The sequence below is a fragment of the Gorilla gorilla genome, chromosome 1, assembly GCF_029281585.2.
Source record: "Gorilla gorilla gorilla isolate KB3781 chromosome 1, NHGRI_mGorGor1-v2.1_pri, whole genome shotgun sequence".
NCBI lineage: Eukaryota > Metazoa > Chordata > Mammalia > Primates > Hominidae > Gorilla > Gorilla gorilla.
The window spans coordinates 178120810-178137041 of NC_073224.2; the positions used below are offsets into that span (position 1 = coordinate 178120810).

A 16232-nucleotide genomic window follows, 5' to 3' on the forward strand; every position below is an offset into this window, starting at 1 on the left:
TGGCAGGGGATAGAGAGAGAGGAGAAAGATCAGATTATTGTTTAATGAGTAGAGTTTCAGTGTGGGATGATAAGATCTGTAGCGACATGGTGGCCATGTTTACACAAAAATGTACATGTACTTAATGCCACTGAACTATATACCTAAAAATGATTAAAATGGTAAATTGTGTGTTGTGTGTATTTTACTATAACTAAAAAAAACCCAGATCTATAGACCTTTAGTGTTTTTACTCTTCAGCTAAAATGAAGTATGAGGGTGGAAGAGAAAGATAAAGTTTGAAGTAGTTAGGTACCACTTGCCCTCCACAAATATAGCTGACATCTATAGCCCCAAATGGATATTACAACCAAGACAGAAATAATAATGTTCCTTCACCCTTTGGGAGGGCACCCTCTAGAAGAGTATTGGGAATTACATATTTGTAAGCGATTTGAATGTGTTTTTAAAATCTTCTCAGAGCTTATAATATTAGATAATATTATTAGATAAATTATCACAAGGGTCCATCAGCAATACAATGGGGGCAAATATTCAAGCCCATCCTGATCAACGGGTGTTAAGTGTTCATCACTGTGGAAGGGAGGAAAAGAGCCAATACCTTAAGAAAGCACATATAATTACTTAAAGAAAATAAAATACTGTTTAGGCAAGAAACATTCGGGCTGAAATAGTCTGCTGGTTTGGGGAGCCTATAGAGGTTACCTTTACAGCCTGCGTGAGAATTGGCAAAAAAAAAAAAAAAAAAAAAAAAAAATTACAGATTTTAAAATATGAATGTTTAAGTAAACTTCCAGAGTAAATATTATAAATATACATTTGACTGTTTCATCTACAGCCTTAAAAGTATATACATTAAAATAAACTGATATTTCAGGTTGCCTTTTATTTCGGTAAACAGAAAATTTTCTTTTTATGGAAGAAAATGGCAATAACAAGCAAGTATGGCTGAATCAGTAATGAGAAATAAAAAGAGGGAAGCTAGGAAATTTAACATAGATTTAGTAATCAGAATATGCATTCTTCAAATTGTAAGCACTGACTGTTGTTTTAAACAAGCCTCTTGAAGAACATTTTAACAAACAATAGAGTAAGTGGTTATGTCAGAGGTGCTTGAACCAGAGCAACTCCATCTTGAATAGCACTGGGTAAAATGAGGCTGAGACCTACTGGGCTGCATTTCTAGATAGTTAAGGCATTCTAAGTCACAGGATGAGACACGATGTTGGCACAAGATACAGGTCGTAAAGACCTTGCTGATAAAACGGTTGCAGTAAAGAAGCCAGCCAAAACCCACCAAAACCAAGATGGCAATGAGAATGACCTCTGGTCGTCCTCACTGCTACACTCCCACCAGCGCCATGACAGTTTACAAATGCCACAGTAACATCAGGAAGTTACCCTATATGGTCTAAAAAGGGGAGGCATGAATAATCCACCCCTTATTTAGCATAAAATCAAAAAATAACTATAAAAATGGGCAACCAGTAGCCCTCAGGACTGCTCTATCTATGGAGTAGCCATTCTTTTATTCTTTTACTTTCCTAATAAACTTGCTTTCATTTTACTCTATGGATTCGCTCAAATTTTTCTTGTGCGAGGTCCAAGAACCCTCTCTTGGCATCTGGATCAGGACCTCTTTCCGGTAACAGTTATATTGTGAAGAGCATCAATACAAACTTATAAGAGGGATTTTTTTTTAACTTAACGTTACACAAATAACACTTGAGATAAGAATAAAATTTTGAGTGACAGTACAGATTCAAAAATTGCTGTATCTCAAACAACCTAGTTAGAAATGAAGATGTATTTGGAAAGCTGTGTTAAACGATCAAAAAGTGATTCTAGTGATAATGTAGATACTGACATTAAATATGCACTGAAGAATTCAAATAAAATTATATAATTAAATATGAGAATAGGCAAAAAAATTTAACATCTCACAGGTTTTCAAATTGAATGTTTAACTAAACTTACAAAGTAAATATTGTAAGTATACATTTGACCATTTCATCTATAGCCTTCAAAGTTTATATATGAACTGGTATTTCAGGTTGCCTTTTATTTGGGTACATAGAAAATTATCTTTTAATAGAAGAAAACAGAACAAGGGAATTTTTATGAATATTCAGTAATCTTTCCAATTTGATTCATATAACTGAATATGTATGCTGTTTGGCATTAAGCACTGACAGATATGAGAGGGACTGGCAAATATAGAAAGTACCAACGTCAATGGAGCACACCAGATTCCATGTGACCTCTTTCCAGAGGCAACCAGGCATCATTCACATATTCCAAAAACATCTGTTCTCTGGTACACTGCCCAGGGCCCTCTATCATGGTGAATCCTCCAGGGTCACATAAATACAACCAGCACAGCACCTTGCCCAACAGAGGAAGCCACCAGCATTTGCATGAGGGACAAAGTGAGGAAATGTCTAAGGCAGGCAAGGGCAGAAACACCCTCTATCTGCCCACTGAGAGAACACCTGAAGCCACACTTTGCACATCACAACAGGAAAGGTGCCAACCTCAGAGAGGGAAGCAACACGCTGCATATGAACATATTACTAAGCTGTCTTTTTAAAAACGTCCCCATACAGTAAGTCTGTTTCCATTTGCCTAAAAGTTAATTTGGGGCACGAAATAAAAAAAACAAAAATATTTTTTAAAGTCCTTAATTAAGGATTCCAATTAGTGACTGCTTGACTATAATTTTATGAAAAATAAAGTTTATTGGTGATATAATAGTAAAGGCAAATCTATTAAAATATAATGCTCTTCACTGGGCACAGTGGCTCCTACCTGTAATCCCAGCACTTCGGGAGGCCGAGATGGGAGATGGGAGATGGGAGATGGGAGATGGGAGATGCTTGACCCCAGGAGTTCAAGACCAGCCTGGGCAACATGGCAAAACTCCATCTCTACAAAAAAATTAAAAAAAAAAAAAAAAAAAACTAGCCAGGCATGGTGGTACATGCCTGTGGTCCCAGCAGCTCAGGAAGCCGAGGTGAGAGGATCCATGGAGCCTGGGAGGTCGAGGCTGCAGTGAGCCATGAATGTGCCACTGCACTGCACTCCAGCCTGGGCGACAGAGAGAGGCCCTGTCTCAAAAAAAAAAAAAAAAAAAAAAAAGGGAAAAGAAAATTTTATATACATATATATACGTGTATATATATACACACACACACAATGCTTTCCCTCCAAGTTGTAAATAAATAGCATCTCAAGTGTAAAGATAATTTTCTAGAGTTGAGTGCTTTTAGCATCATACATAACACAGAGAACAATGTGGGTGACCAAGATATAAACAAGAATATGTATGTACTAACTTGGCCTTGATTTTGCCTGATAAATATACTATGTGAAAAATATACAGCTGTGTTTCCCCAGGGAATTTTTTTTTTTTAAATCACAAATGTTAAAAGAACTCTTCTCTGAAATGAGAAATTGGAAAAACATCACTAAAAAAGCAAAGCAAAAAGCCCTAAAACAACAGCAAGGCAACTGCAGTTTATTGACCCCCATGAGAAGATGTGAAATACAGAAAAGACGAGCTTATACCTACAGCTAGACACTGGATGACACATCTTGTAAACAGTGACGACTTACAGAAAGGCCCATTTAAAAACAAACAACATTGAAGTGACATGAGTTAGAGACAGGGACAGGCGAGGAGAGCAGAAGGGGAGGTGTGGAATATCTATTCTAATCTCTTACCACATTTTCAGGGCAATAGCCATACGGCTGTGCCTCCTGGGAATAGACAGTCCTCCCGGTTCTTGCCTCTTGAGACTCGGATGGTTCATTATCATGCAACCACTGTGTACCAAAGTGAAGTTCATTCACAGAGGGCACAGGAGTGGCCTCTTGAATGTGCGACAAGGGATACAACTCCATGGATGGTGAGGGATCTTGATATAACTCATATTCTTCATCAACAAGCATTTCTCTTTCTTCATCCATTTCCTGCAATCTAGGAGTCAGAAATTCATGCATCTCCCAGGCCTCCTTGCTTTGCTCTATCTCTTTTTGTTGGGAATGGAAAGACTTTCCCAGATCTAGAAATGGTTCATCCACAAGTTCTTCTTTAAAATATGGTTCATCTCTAAATCCCTATAAATAAAAGATGCAAAAAATGTGAAGTTATGCCTGTCCTGAAGCTGCACTATACAGATAAACTGGAAAATTTTCAAACGCTGGCGTGACTGCATATGCCAAGGCACAGCTAACATGCACAGCTCTCCACAGCAAACATGGAGAAACACAAGCTCACCTCCACACAATCCTTAACCCAGAAGAGGGACAAATAGTAAATTATGAGGCAGAAATCTGCCCTTGGCAAGGTGAATGATTTTGCTAAAACGTTCATTATACATTAACCACCTGACAATTCTCCACTAGAAATAGGAATTTTGTTAAACTCTTACACTAAATATTTAACCCATAAAAAGTAGTACATAAGTATACATACACTGCAAACTATTATTTAAGAAAGCAAAGACTTAAAAGGTCAGGATTTTCCAGCTTAAATAACTCAAAAGAAATTACAACTATCTGAATGTTCAGAAAACATTCTCTATAAACTAAAGATATGGGGAGTATGTCTCTACTTTGAGTATGACTCTTTTACAATATAAAAAAATAACAAATCTTATTTTTCATCTGTGTTGAAAATAAATATGAAGGAATGAATACAGTATTTTTAAAATTAATTTATATTTCACTAATCAGAACAGCTAGTGCATACCACTGAAACTAAATGTGCAGAAACTGTGTGGGTTCCTGGCTAAAACCTGGCATATAGATTTGCTCAGACCATGACCTATCTCTGGAGAACCTCTGGGTGCTGGGCATAATGAGGTCCTCTTCTTTCTAAGAGATCAAAGATCTTTCCTATTTTAAGTCTTATTCTTTACTACCAAGTGTAAATTCCTGGAATAAATCTATTCTTTTCTATTGTCTTCTCCTTGCAGCTAAACATCATTGTAGTGAAGCTTTTAAATTAACACAGTAGGGCTGGGCATGGTGGCTCATGCCTGTAATCCCAGCACTTTGGGAGGCCAAGGCAGGAGGATCTCTTGAGTACAAGAGTTCTAGACCAGGCTGGGCAATATAGTGAGCCCCCATCTCTACAAAAAAATTAAAAAATTAGCCAGGCATGGTGGCATGCGCCTGTGGTGCCAGCTACTTGGGAGACTGAGGCAAAGAATTGCTTGAGCCAAGGAGACTGATGCTGAAGTGAGCTATGATCACACCACTGCCCTCCAGCCTGGACAACAGAGCAAGATACCATCTCAAAAAAAAACAAAACAAAACAAAACAAAAACAAAAAACAGTAATACTGCCCTGTATTTTTTTTTAATGTGGTTAGAGCATGTATTTGAACACATCATATGGTTATGAAATTTTTAAAATGTCGGCACTAAAAAATATAATAGACATCACAGAAACATATATCATCTTGAGACACTGTCTACATATTATGCAAAGAATATCACTAGACAGTTGTTATCAAGTAAAGCAAAACCATACTCTAACTGCAAAGAGCAACATAAGTATAATTCCTTTTAAGAATAAAAAAGGAAAGCTTCAAAATAAATTTTCTAAAATTAAAGCATAAGGTAGGGTTTGACTAAATAACTCTTCTTTAGAAAGTATTCAATATGAATACTTTTTGTGTAGTTCCATTTTTATAGCATTTTAAATGCAGGTCTATTTTCAACAATATGTTCTACCATCCAAAATTTTAGGAATACATTAGTGTATGTTTGTTCTTTGAAAATGCTTTATGTCTTGCCTTTATCATTTAGAGAGGCAATGTGATATGGAAGGAAAGAATTTAGTTTTAAAAAAATAGGCTGGGCGTGGTGGCTCACGTCTGTAATCTCAGCACTTCGGGAGGCCGAGGTGGGCACATCACCTGAGGTCAGGAGTTCGAGACCAGCCTGGCCAACATGGCGAAACCCTGTCTCTACTAAAAATACAAAAATTAGCCAGGCGTGGTGGTGCACGCCTGTAGTCCCAGCTACTCGGAAGGCTGAGGCAGGAGAATTGCTTGAACCTGGGAGGCAAAGGTTGCAGTGAGCCAAGATCACACCACTGTACTCCAACTTAGGTGACAGAGTGAGAGTCTGTCAAAAAAAACAAAATAACAACAACAACAACTATATATATATATGTATATATACAATGAGGCCAGGCACAATGGCTCACACCTGTAATGCCAGCACTCTGGGAGGCTGGGGCAGGTAGATTGCTTGAGCTGAGGGGTTCAAGACCAGCCTAGGCAACGTGATAAAACCCCATCTCTACCAAAAATACAAAAAATTAGCTAGACATGGTAGCACATGCCTGTGGTCCCAGCTACTCAGGAGGCTGAGGTGGGTGGATCACTTGAACCTGGGAGGCAGAGGTTACAGTGATCTCAGATCCCACCACTGCACTCCAGCCTGGGTGACAGAGGGAGATCCCATCTCAAAAAAGAGAGAGAGAGAGAAAGGAGGATTAGTTCATTTATATCTATTTAGCCAGGGATGGGGACAAGCTTTTGTCTTCTTTATGTCTTTATTTATTTCTTCTTAGCCAAAGGATAAGGACAAGCTTTTGTCTTATTTTCTTTTGTATTCTTTCTACATAGAAATTTTAGCTCATAGCAAATCATTCAAATGGGAAATAAATTTATTAAATACCTTGGGTGCTTCGAGTATTAAAGATGAATTTATGTCATGAATTGTTCCTGAAAATTCAGTCTCGTCTTCATTACTGCTTGAATGTAAAATATAACAACTTTCTTCTTCTTTATTATCTTCCTGAAAATATAAACCACTTTTATTTATAAATAAGAAAATATTGTGGGGTGGGGGGCAAGGGGAGGGAGAGCATTAGGACAAATACCTAATGCACACGGGGCTTAAAACCTAGATGATGGGTTGATAAGTGCAGTAAATCACCATGGCACACGTATACCTATTTAACAAACCTGCACATTCTGCACATGTATCCCAGAACTTAAAGTAAAAGAAAGAAAGAAAAAAGAAAAGATTCATTCATGTAAAAAAAAAAAAAAAAGAAAGAAAGAAAATATCCTGGTTTCAAACTCTTCAGATTCTCATCTTTCCATTAAGACAAATACACAACACAAAATTTATTCAAATTGTTTCATTAGAACAAACTTTCTTTAATAACTAAAAAGAACTCCATATTCAGGTCAGAGCTTCCCAAACTTTTTAAAGTATTTCTTAAAGAAAAATCACTTTCCCAGGAATAGACCTTGTATATATAACTATGTACCTGGCACAAAATTAAGTACTGTAAATATATTTAATATATTAATTAATACATTAATATATACTCTAAAACGTGGGTCCTCTTATTAGCCCTATTTTACTGGTGAGCAAAAGTGGACACAGTAATTTGCCAAACGCTACATATCCCAAAATTTCGACCCTGGCTGTCTGGTACTAGAGCCTATGTTCACAATTATCATGCCATGCAATGCTCATCTTTTTTTTTTTTTTTAAATTGAGACAGAGAGTCTCGCTGTGTCACCCAGACTGGAGTGCAGTGGTGTAATCTTGGCTCACTGCAACCTCCACTGCCCCAGTTCAAGTGATTCTCCTGCCACAGCCTCCAAAGTAGCTGGGACTACAGGCGAGCAACACCTTGCTGGCTAATGTTTTTGTATTTTTAGTAGAGACGAGGTTTCGCCATGTTGGGCAGGCTGGTCTTGAACTCCTGACCTCCCAGGTGATCTGCCTGCCTCCGCCTCCCAAAGTGCTGGGACTACAGGCGTGAGCCACCGCGTACAGCCAATCCTCATCTTACAGTTGAGCAAAGTGGAAGCTGATGAGGTTGAATAACTGGCACAAGGACACGTAGCCTTGCAAACCACATAACTAAGCAAAAACCCATAGCTGTCTGGCTCAAGAGTTTTATCGTCAGTTCTGCTCCATTAGTTCTGAAGATATAATGCAGTTTTTAAAGTCATTTCAGCCAGGGTGTGGTGCCTCACATCTGTAGTTCCAGCACTTTGGGAGGCTGAGGCAGAAGCATCACTTCAGCCCAGGAGTTCAAGACCAGCCTGGGCAACATGGAGAGACCCCATCTCTATTTTTATGTTAAATAATAAAAATAAGTCATTTCATTCATTTTTGGGGTCTGGTATATTTGAGGCTGCACTTATCAACCTGTCACCTAGGTTTTAAGCCTCTTTTTAGAAAAGAGCTAAGATGAAAATATATAACATGAAGTGTATAGATATATACATACTATAGCTATATAAATACAAGACTTAATACAAATAATTTGTTCTCATCACCATTATATATTCACAGTCTTTCTGCTCTACCCTGACTTGGGATCTGCTTATTCACATTCTCTGTCCCCACTTGCACTGTGGATTGAGTAAATGTTCAGTAAACATTAGTTAATTAGGCCAGGTGCAGTGGCTCACACCTGTAATCCCAGCACTTTGGGAGGCCGAGGTGGGTGGATCACCCGAGGTCAGGAGATCGAGACCAACCTGCCCAGCATGGAGAAACACTGTCTCTACTAAAAATACAAAAATTAGCTGGGCATGGTGGCGCATGCCTGTAATCTCAGCTACTCGGGAGGCTGAGGCAGGAGAATCGCTTGAACCCAGGAGGCGGAGGTTGCGGTGAGCTGAGATCACGCCATTTGCACTCCAGCCTGGGCAACAAGAGTGAAACTCCGTCTCAAAAAACAAAAACAAAAAAAAATTAGTTAATTAGATAAGTGGCCGTCAATTTTACTATGAGAGAGAGAGAAGGGGAGAGAGAGAGGGAGAGAGAGAGAGAGACACCTCAGAGAAGATCCATGCCTGGTTCCTTGAATCACTATTTATAGCTCATGAGCAGTTTTCCCAGAAGACCCCAGATGTTAAAGGAAGCTTACTTAGTAGTTAAAAAGAAAAAAAAATTCTTGAAATTGACCTTTCTCTCAATCCCTTCATTGGCCTCCCACTCCTAAGTATTCTTGGCAGCCTTGGACTCACGGAGGGAGGCCTGGGTGAAGTTCCACCCACAATCATTATGTTCCAAAACACTCTCAGAGTAATGTTCCAAGGTCCTTCCACCAGAAATAGCATGAGGATCCACACCCAGTTGCTACCAACTCCTGTTTTTGTTTTGTTTTGTTAAATGGCCCGAGACTTCCTAAAACTGCTTGAAGGTAAAGGCTCTGCTGTTGAAGTGCTCTAGGACACAAATAGTTCGGGATGTCCCCATGCAGCCACACTAATCTGACAAATAACCATCAGGGAAAATCTAGACAAAGTTCCTGCTACAACCCAAAACATTAAGAAGATGAGGTCCCATAAAAACATTAATAGTTTTCCTGTCCTTAATTTATCCAAAACACAAACCAAGCACCTCATGGCATCAGCTGTTGACCACGGCAATACCCACACCAAATACACAAAAGGTCAAGAACTTACTCAGCTATGTGCTATATTCCACTTTGAAATATTTAAAGTGTCTGATAGATGTAATACACAGGCCAAAATAAAAAAGTAATACATGAAGACCACCTTTTGGTCTCCCATGCAAAAATACTGTATGCTGTACATGAATCTATTTATATACGATTGATACAGTTTGTATATTTGTCTCTGCCAAAATCTTATGTTGAATTTTAATCCCCAAAGCTAGAGGTGGGGCCTGGTGGGAGATGTTTGGGTGATGGGGGTGGATCCCTCATGGCTTGGTGCTGTCTTCGCAATAGTGAATGAATGAGTACTCATGTGATCCTGGTGGTTTAAAAGTGTGTGGCATGGCCAGCTGTGGTGGCTCACGCCTGTAATCTCAGCACTTTGGGAGGCCAAGGCAGGTGGATTGCCTGAGCTCAGGAGTTCAAGACCAGCCTGGCCAACATGGTGAAACCCTGTCTCTACTAAAAATACAAAAATTAGCTGGGCGTGGTGGTGAGCGCCTGTAGTCCCAGCTACTTGAAGGCCAAGGCAGAAGAATTGCTTGAACCTGGGAGATGGAGGTTGCAGTGAGCCGAGATTGCACCACTGCACTCCAGCCTGGATGACAGAGTGAGGCTCTGTCTCCAAAAAGAAAAAAAAGTGTGGCTCTGTGGCATCCCCCACCCCACTCCAACTCTCTCTCACTCCTGCTTTTGCCATACGAGTGCCCGCCCCCACTTTGTCTTCTGCCATGAGTAAAAGCTCCCAGAGGCCTCCCCAGAAGCAGATGCCACCATGCTTCCTGTACAGCCTGTAGAACTGTGAGCTAATTAAACCTCTTTCTTACAAATTGCCCAGTCTCAGGTATTTCTTCACAGCAATGCAAGAACAGCCTAATACAATGAACACATCTATCTATATTTACCTATCCATCTATCTATACATATGAGCACTTATAGTATGTTATTCGTATGTTAAGTTAAAATGTTTCATAGATTAAAGAATTGGAGTTAAAAAAATACCTTAGGAATTCTCTAGTCTTGTTCAGTCTTTTCAAAGATGAAAAAAATAGGCTCAGAGAAGTGGTATACCTATTGATCAAATTACTAGTACGATGTTTCTCAAAGTACAAAATTCTGCATCAGAATTACATAGGTGACCCATTGAAGAGGTAGATTCCTGAAGAGCATATCAGAATTACTAAATGAGAATCTCTGGGAGTAGAACCTGGGAAACTGCATTTTAACTACCTCTCAGGTGATTCTTATATATATTACATATCTTTAAGTTTGAAACCTACTGGGCTAACTCATAGCAAAGCCAGGGGGCAGAGCCCAGGTTTCTAGAAATCCAGACTAACAATTTATTACAACCAAGCTATCTGTTTCAGACATGCTGCATACAAACTAGGCAAGTGACAACATAGTAAGACAGGCATGTACAGCACTGTGGCTAAGAGCACAGGGTTTGAAGGTGCCCTGCTGGGTGCACATTACAACTCTGCCCCTTACTAGTTATAAGACCTTGGGTAAGTTACTCAATTCTCTGTGCCTCGACTGATTCATCTGTAATGAGGGTAACAAAAGGACTATTCTTAAAGTTGCTGTAAGGATTAAGTTAGTTAATAGTTAATAAGTGTAAAGGGCTTAAAAGAATGACATTTAGTAAGCACTTAATAATAATAAAACTGGCTGAAAATCATCATCATTAAGTTTTTGTTGGTGGTGGTGGTGGTGGTTTGTTTTTTGCATTAGAGGCCTCCAGAGCACCATAACTGTAATGTAGCCTTCAGTCATAAGCAGTAACCTGACCATAAGATAAAGCAACAAGATGACTTCAAGATGGTTTGACATTATAGGGGTTCTTGATGCTAGGAGTTACAAGGTGCTTTGATGGAGAGAAAAGCATATTAAACTCTCAGTGTTATATGGTTAAAATGCTATAGCTGCAAGGATTTCAACTTATCATACCATCTTGACACCATTCCCAAATGCAAGTTAAAATGGATACTTATTTTAATTTACATATAAGAATAGCCAGGTGCAATGGCTCACACCCCTAAAAAAGCACTTTGGGAGGCCAAGGCAGGCAGATTGCCTGAGCTCAGGAGTTCAAGACCAGCCTGGCCAACATGGTGAAACCTCATCTCTACTAAAAATACAAAAAATTAGTAGCCAGGCACAGTGGCACATGCCAGTAATCCCAGCTACTTGAGAGGCTGAGGCAGGAGAATCGCTTGAACCCAGGAAGTGGAGGTTGCAGTGAGCCAAGATCGTGCCACTGCACTCCAGCCTGGATGACAGAGAGAGACTCTGCCTATAAAATAATAATAATAATAATTTACATATAAGAAATGTGCTCAGAGCTTAGAAGTCTGTGCTAAAAGCGTAAAGATGAAAATAGTAGTAAGAGTGGTGGTAGTAGAATTAGCAACATTAGCAGCTAGTATTTATGTAATAATATGCTATGCACTTAATGAATATAACCTTTAAATCCCAAAACCCTATGAGGTAGACATTATTTTTTCTGATATTGTAAGTCAAGGACATTAAGAAACCTGCCCAAGGTCACACACATAGTAAACAGTAGAACACAAATTCTTGGCCAGGTATATGTGTCTCCAAAATCCATGTTTTTAACTGTTGCACTATTATCACTTCCTATATTAACAAAATACAACACTTACCACCAAAGGCTTACAGATGCCAAGGTGTACTAGGCCTGGTGGCACAGCTTTCAATATTTCCACAGCTTCAGCAAGTGAGGTGTTGTCCAAACAGTATTCATTGACTGAGACCAGGCGGTCTCCAGGTAATAGTCCCCCACTTCTTTCTGCTACACCATCTGCTACCAGGGAGCGGATCACAATCACTGATCTTGTAGGATCTAAAGGGTCCTGTGAATCGAGCAAAGAAGAAAGATGAGTCCATGCACTGAAAATAAATATGCAGCCTTAGGACAGCTTGAGTTGACTGATGAATCTTATTTGACCACTTACTTCATGTGTCTGGCACTCTGGTGATAATCTTCTAAACAGGTAAAAATAAATTAAAATCTCACTCTAAGCCAGGTATGGTTGTACACCTCTGTATAATTCCAGCTTCTTGGGAGGCTGAGGTGGGAGGACTGCTTGAGCTCAAGAGTTTGAGATTAGCCTAGGCAATATAGCAAGACCTTGCTAGAAAAAGTTTTTGTAATTAAAAAAATTAAAAGGCCAGGTGCAGTGGCTCATGCCTGTAATCCCAGCACTTTGGGAGGCCAAGGCAGGAGGATCGCTTGAGCCCAGGATTCAAGACCAGCCTGGACAACATGATGAAATCCCATTTCCGCAAAATATACAAAAATTAGCCAGGTGTGGTAGTGTGTGTTTGTAGTCCAAACTAACAGGGAGGTGGAGCAGGGGGTGCTGAGGTGGAAGGATTGCTTCAGCCCAGGAAGTCAAGGCTGCAGTGAGCTGTGGTTCAGAGCTCACTGCAGAGCTGTGGTGACAGAGCAAGACCCTGTCCCAAAAAATAAATAAATAAAACATCACGCAAATATCAGGTTGTATCAAGGTGAAAATATAATCTTAACAATTTCAGTGGCATGTCTGAGTGCCCAAAATATATAGATTTCCTGTTAAAATTTTTGGTGATTGATATTTGGTTGGACCATACAAGGTCTGGGAACAGCTTGGCAAGATTCTCTGACATTCTCAAGCACAGTCATATGATGGACCAAAGATAAGCCTGTTACTCCTCTAGAGCCGTAAGTAAGCTCCAAGAAAAGCATGAACGTAATCATAAATATAAAATGGGAAATGATACTCCGTTCTTATACCTTCACCAGTAGTACAGAATCCTCCTATAAAACCACACAAATCCAGAAAAGACACGGAAACCATGGAAGATTCCACTGTATTTTAAAAAGTATATTTATAAATAATGTGACCTAAAATTATGATATAGTACCCTTAGGTCACAACTATTCCGATACATAGTTAAATATGAATTTATGAACAAAAGCAACATACAGATCTTTCACCCGTTGGGAGGGCCCCATATTTCTTGATATTAAACACCAAGGACAACATTGACATTCAATACATCTGGTTAATGAAAACCAATTTATATCTCCACTACTGTTTTTTAATTTATTTAACCAACTGATATATAGCACTTACTATATGTTGGGCTTGACAATCACTAACTTATCTAATCCTTACATCTCCAGGATGTAGGCAAATTTATTGTCTGTGTTTCACAGATGACGAAACCGAGGCTCAGAAAGTTAAGGAAACTAGCCAATATCACCCAGCGTATATGTGGCATAGCCAGAATCCAACCAGGCAGCCTGGCTCTTAAGTCCTTACTCTTGACCACCTCACTCTGCAGCTTGCTCTGCATCATAATGGTCAGAAGAAACGGGAAACAAAGAGTTGTAAATTGAGAAGAAAGAAATATTCATATGGCCATCTTATGATTGAGCAGAGTCTCTTAATTTGTCTTAATGGTGGAGGTGTATGGCACTATTACTGAACTTCTAACTTAGCAAGGGAGAGAAAAAATGACATCCCAATCACAGCAGCATTCACATTGGTTTCTCTATGCTTCTCCCATTGTTTCATTATGCACATGCTGTTCCACAAGCATGTAACCTGAGATTCTACTACTCTAGCCTCTCTTAAAACCTTCCAGAGAAAGTAGAGAAGAACTGCTAGGTTTTGTGTGGGAATTATAAAACTTTGGAATTAGCAAAGTAAGAACTTGCCAAGTTCCCGGCTATGTCTGTTTGAAGTGGCTGATGATTCTTTTGAAGTTTTCTGATCCAGTTCTCTATGCCTCTGTGTTTCAAACATCAGGGTTCATTTTCAAAGTACTGCATGGAATTTTAACCAAATATACCATATTTAAATCAACAAAGGCTACACAGCTAATTCCTTGAAGAATGCCTTCAAATGTAACTTATCTTGCTTTTTGCAACTAACCCTGCCTTTCTACCCCCGAGTCAAGAGACTCTTCAAAATTTTCTTACATGCTCTGATGTAATATAACACCACATATTTATGAAGAGGATTAAAAGTAAAAAAGAGCCCAGGGAACTCACTAATAAAGTAGTGTTAAACTATAATTACACCAGTATTTTCAAGTAGAGGGAGCTATTGCATAGGAAGAGAACAGAAGAGAACCAAAAAGTACAGTGGCATATCAGCAGGCAATCGACGTGGTAATATAAAAGAGCTGTCTATTTTGTCACTGGCAACCATGAATCACAACACACTTTTCATCCTGAAATATGAAACCATTACATTTTAAGTTTGACACACTAATAAATAAGCTGTACAATTATTTCCTTCATTTAGGATGTCAGTTTTTGATGAAAGGCTTTTTTACTGGGGGGAGAAGGGAGACTACATAATAGCTTATTCCTCTCATGAACTGCACAGCAGCTAACATTACTTCATATTAATAATTTCTACACTTCCTCAGAGAAAACTGCAACAGCAAAATATACCAAAAGCAAATAAATGGTTGCACCAAGTTGTTTGTGAACAATCTCTGCAGTTTCAGATAACACCAAAATTTAAAAATATTATTTTTAATCCAAATAGGTGAGGAGGTTTTCAAAATGCAACCCACTGAATTGATAATTTAGGAACATTCTAAAGGACAGTTCACCAGAAGGAAATGGAAATAGACTTCTCCCCTCAAAAGGTGAATATATTTTCCTTATTGCCAGAAAAGTCACTGTGAGCACTAATTTACACAAAGTGAGGCCTTCTTTAGACCTCAAACTAGTGACAGGAATGCTTTCTTACCAAAATGTATTCAGGTTTAGACCACTAGTTATGCTAAACACTAAATCCAATCTACCACCCCTTTTCCTGGACGACAGAACCCAAAGGCAGCTTCTTCGTCATTTGGGGGGCAGGGAGGGGACAAACTAGCCACCTCTGAAGATGCCCCATTATGTATAATCACTGCTTCATTTTTTATGATGACTTTTCTGCCTGTGATTTCCCACATAGCTGAATGAAATCGCTTTAATGAGTAACAGTCATTTCCTTTCATTTCCTTTACATCACATGCAGCAGCCACCCTATGGAAAAACAGCAGCTGCTACTGCCTACTGAGGTGGCTGCTATTCTTGAGGCTTTGCTGCATAAAAATGCTCAAACACCAGCCTGACTCAGGCTGCTTCTCATCAGAAAGGTCCATTTTCTGAAAATACAATCTATGATATTATGTGCACGTTATAGCAAACAAATGTTATAGAGACACTTCTCAAAACCCTTACCCAACCCCTAGGCCCCCAGGCATATTTACATAGATAAATATATGAAGCGCTTCACAAATGTGCATGTTATTCTTGCACAAGGGTCATGCTGATCTCTGTATCATTCCAATTTTAGTATATGTGCTGCCAATGCGCACACCCCTGATGGCACCTTGCTGAAATTATTTTAACTGTCTTCCTACTAAAAACAAAATCCCCATCAGTTTTTATCACCTTTCATCATAATTGTGAAATCTCTAATATTTCTTCTTTTGGTAAATAACACTGCAAGGAACATTGTGTTTAAGAATCAAGATGCTGCTTTAGACTAAATAGCCAATAGAGGGCACCAGAGACCAATCATAGAACATGAGAAACATGTACTATGGGAGCCATTCTCTTCTGAAGGAATTTTTTTCCTCTTTATTCAAAAGACTTATATTATTATACACACTGTAACAGTGTACCATATGTTTGGTTCAGCCCATTTATTTCTGAAAGTTGTACCCTACACCTCTTTTTTATTTTATTTTTTTAAGACAGA

The 16232-nt window shown here is 39.0% G+C and overlaps 1 protein-coding gene and 1 non-coding gene across 9 annotated transcripts in view; both read right to left on the reverse strand.

Annotated features, from left to right (window-relative positions):
- Nucleotides 1–16232, reverse strand: part of PATJ (PATJ crumbs cell polarity complex component) — a 415136-nt gene that overhangs the window by 288041 nt on the left and 110863 nt on the right. For all 8 annotated transcript variants that reach the window (XM_055362067.2, XM_063698171.1, XM_055362138.2 and 5 more), the window contains 3 exons: nt 12120–12329; nt 6696–6815; nt 3724–4119 (listed from right to left, as the gene is read on the reverse strand). In XM_055362067.2, the coding sequence (XP_055218042.2) occupies nt 3724–4119; nt 6696–6815; nt 12120–12329 (726 nt within the window). The remainder of the gene's footprint in view (nt 1–3723; nt 4120–6695; nt 6816–12119; nt 12330–16232) is intronic.
- On the reverse strand, nt 15745–15846 carry LOC115932207 (U6 spliceosomal RNA). The gene has a single exon (XR_004068524.1). It is a non-coding gene; the product is annotated as a U6 spliceosomal RNA (small nuclear RNA).